At 38.3% G+C, this 3460-nt stretch overlaps 1 protein-coding gene across 1 annotated transcript; it reads right to left on the bottom strand.

The window, feature by feature from the left end:
- Positions 1 to 562: 562 nt before the first annotated feature.
- Positions 563 to 1084, bottom strand: LOC149238368 (uncharacterized). Its single transcript, XM_089369539.1, has one exon. The coding sequence runs from the start codon at positions 1082 to 1084 to the stop codon at positions 563 to 565; it is 522 nt and encodes a 173-aa protein (XP_089225665.1).
- Positions 1085 to 3460: the final 2376 nt, after the last annotated feature.

Here is a 3460-nt window from a genome sequence, read left to right as displayed (position 1 = left end):
TACACATGCCTTACAATTCTTACAACACAACTCCAACTCTTGGAGTTACCAGGTACATACATTACAAATACCAGTACAAAACATCCTAGACTTTCTTACTGATGTATGTGACATATACTATGAGTCTGCTTTATTTCAACATACAATATTTTACCTTATTTTTCCATCTAATGCTACTTCAAACAACTAATATCCACTACCACAATCAACTTCTTCTAAAATCATATTCAACCTTGTTGTCTTCATCTTGAATCTTTCCAACTTCAATTCATCATTGTTAGAGTGATCAATTCTAACAAATAACATTTACATGTTAAGTTTATCAAGATCAACATGTTTTAGTTACAAAACCAAAAAATAATTCAAGAAAACAATTCATTTCACCAAGCATACACTAATTTGTAGCATAGTGGAAGTTTTGGTTCATCTTCACTCATGTGGGTTGACGGTTCCTGTGTTTCTTTACCTCATAAAAGAAAATTGCTAACCATGCAACTTGTCTTATGGGCTTAGATGTATCACATTGTTGCTCCTCAATGCAACTCTTGAACAGGTACACGCACTAAGGAATATCAAGGACATCATCAGAAAACCCAAAGAAAAGCATGAAGAAAATGGATCCCAATGTTGCATCATAATCCACAAACGAAATGGAATCTGATGTAAAATTGAAGAGTTGAAACAGTATAGCAATCACCAAGTACACAACTCTGGTTACAAGACCAAGTGTCTCTGGAACTTTTATGGAGCATTGAGGAGAACCCTTCTTATTGATATCATATCCAGACATGTTTCTCCTAAGGACGTACTTGGAAGCCACTAGGATAATAAAAACTATAGCGAAAAATGCTCCAATGCTCATCACCATGTTGATTAGAATAGATATTTTCAACTCGTCATCTATGTTATAATGATAAAACAACATATATAAATAAGGGCAGACATACAGAAACCCAATAGCCAGTATTTGTTTGTATTTGGGTTGAATTTGTGGACCTCCATATGAGGATAAATTGGATTGTGTAACCTCTGCAATGGTGGATTTTGCAGTATCAGAAACAAATCTCTTCCTTAAATCACCCATCCTCTCAGATTCGCCGATTTTGACTTCTTTGGATCTCTGTATATATTGAAATTTAACTCCCTACACTTTGTAGAGGATCATCCCTTTGATCAACATCACCTCCTTTGATACAGATGGCTGAGGCATCATAACCCTCAATGGCCAAGAAAAGGGAAGAAAAGCACAACCGCATGAATAAGATCTCACACTGCGTGTTGTAGATGAGCACAAATTGGTTGGCTAGTTGGCTGGCTAATGGCTATCTAAACCATTGGCCGCACACAACACAAAAAAACACAACACTAATCCACTGCTCTTATCCATGTTAATATTTGAAATTTGAAAAAGCTCCACTTTTTATACACACTTCGCACCTCACCAGCATGCAGCACAGGTCGACTGTTTTTCGATATAAAAGAAACGCAGATCATTAGCACTATATGCCAACAAACTTCCTCCAGAGATCTGCCAATAGGCTGGCACGCAATTGATTCGCTACAGCCTCGCAGTCTCCACCTCCACTACTACAATGCTTGGCCTCCCAACAACCTCCACAGCACGGATCCAACACACCGCCACTAAACCACCCAAAGAGCTAGTTACCAATGCCACCTCCGCCATGTAAGATCAATCATGGACAAACTCAATAATTAAAATAACACAAATACATTTTTATTTTCCTCAGACTGGGAGGGGCCAAGCTTCCTCAGCCCAGAACTGGCCAGGTCCAGGAGGGGCCAGACCCTCAGGGGCTCTGATACCATGTTAAAATTCCATAAAAGAATCTTTATATCTCATTAGTCAAATATGCAATGACATATATACAAGAGTATTGTCTCGAGATAGGAAAATTATGTTGGACATACAATCTGTTGGTTGAGAGAATATCTCAACCACACACCAAACTAGGGAGATGACTCCTATAGAATAGGAATAGACTCTTTAATAGAAAGTTATAACTGAAACAAGTAGGATTTAATATTCCAACACCAAGCACCCAAAGAAATAAAATTTGTCAATAAACCTCTTTCTCAGTACAAGATTTGCAACTCAAAATATATGAGAATTAATATTCCAACACCAAGCACAGAAAGGGATCAAATTTTCAATAAACCTCTTTCTCAATATAAGATTTTCAACTCTAAATATATGATTAATCTCCAGTTTTGGTCGATCCTATTAAAAAAGATATACCTGGGTTTTCACAAACACACTAATAAAATTTTTTAACAATAAGAGTTTTTCTTTTGGCCAAGTAAGTATGGAGCCTTCTATTAACCGTACAAGTACATTACATATGTTACATGTCAAGTTTGCAAGTGAAAATACCCAAACAAGAATCAGCCTGTTGTGGGAATGCCATCAACAGGAAAAACAAAGCTAGGATCAAACCAATCCACACAGATTTCCAAAAACTTGAAAGTAGGAAGGAAGAAGTGTTAAACTCCCAAGGAATCTCTGTCATCCATTGCTAACTTTAGAGCTTTTTCAAAACTAACAAACCCCTCAAAGAGTCGCAGGGTTCTGCTAAACATCCACTAATCCAAACCTGACGGAAACACAAACCATAGTTAGAAAAATTTGAAATCCACCACTCTAAAGAAATGACGACATTTCTTCACTATTGATCTATCCAAGATCCAATGGTCGCAACATTTCCCCACTACAAAACATGCACCTCGACTGTCAACCATCGATCTCACTCCAACCGATCTAACGTCTCACATGTATTTTGGTCGGTTAACTTGCACACTCCAAATCCACCCGAAAAGAGATTTACCTCTCTCACCTTGCTGAAACGTGTCACTATGTGAGTGGTATCAAAGCCAACTGGGAAATACCATTTACAACTTTTTTTCTGCCCAAAATCCACTTATGGTTTTCCCAACCCACTCCATTACTCCGGACCTGATAGTAACTCAAACTAAAATTTATGAAAGTTTGAGATCCACCCTTCAAAAGAAACATCATGACTTCTACACCATTGATCTATTCAAGATCTAATGGTCACAACCATCCCTGACTCCGAAACAAGCACCTCGACTGTCAACCGTCGATCTTGCTCCACCAAATCTAACAACTCACACCTATTGCGGCCGGTTAACTTGCACACTCCAAATCCACCTGAAAAGCGATTTCGCTCTCTCATTTCACTGCTACATGTCACTGTATATATGGAATTAGAGCCAACAGGGAATTACCGCTTACAACCTTTCCTCTACCCAAAATCCACTTGTGGGTTTCTCCAACCCACTTCTTCTCGTTAACTGTCGGGTAACTCGCTCACCCAAACACCATAGATCTGATTCAATTGAGATCTATTGGTCCAAAATTAATCTCCATGCAACTGCATCCTTGGTCTTCCTTCATTGTTCTCGAACAGCCACTCAAATCCAT

This window comes from Pinus tabuliformis, chromosome 8 (genome assembly GCF_031772625.1).
Source record: "Pinus tabuliformis cultivar Carrire ecotype Pingquan chromosome 8, CPIR1, whole genome shotgun sequence".
NCBI classification, from domain to species: domain Eukaryota; kingdom Viridiplantae; phylum Streptophyta; class Pinopsida; order Pinales; family Pinaceae; genus Pinus; species Pinus tabuliformis.
This window is presented reverse-complemented; position numbering and strand designations above follow the sequence as displayed.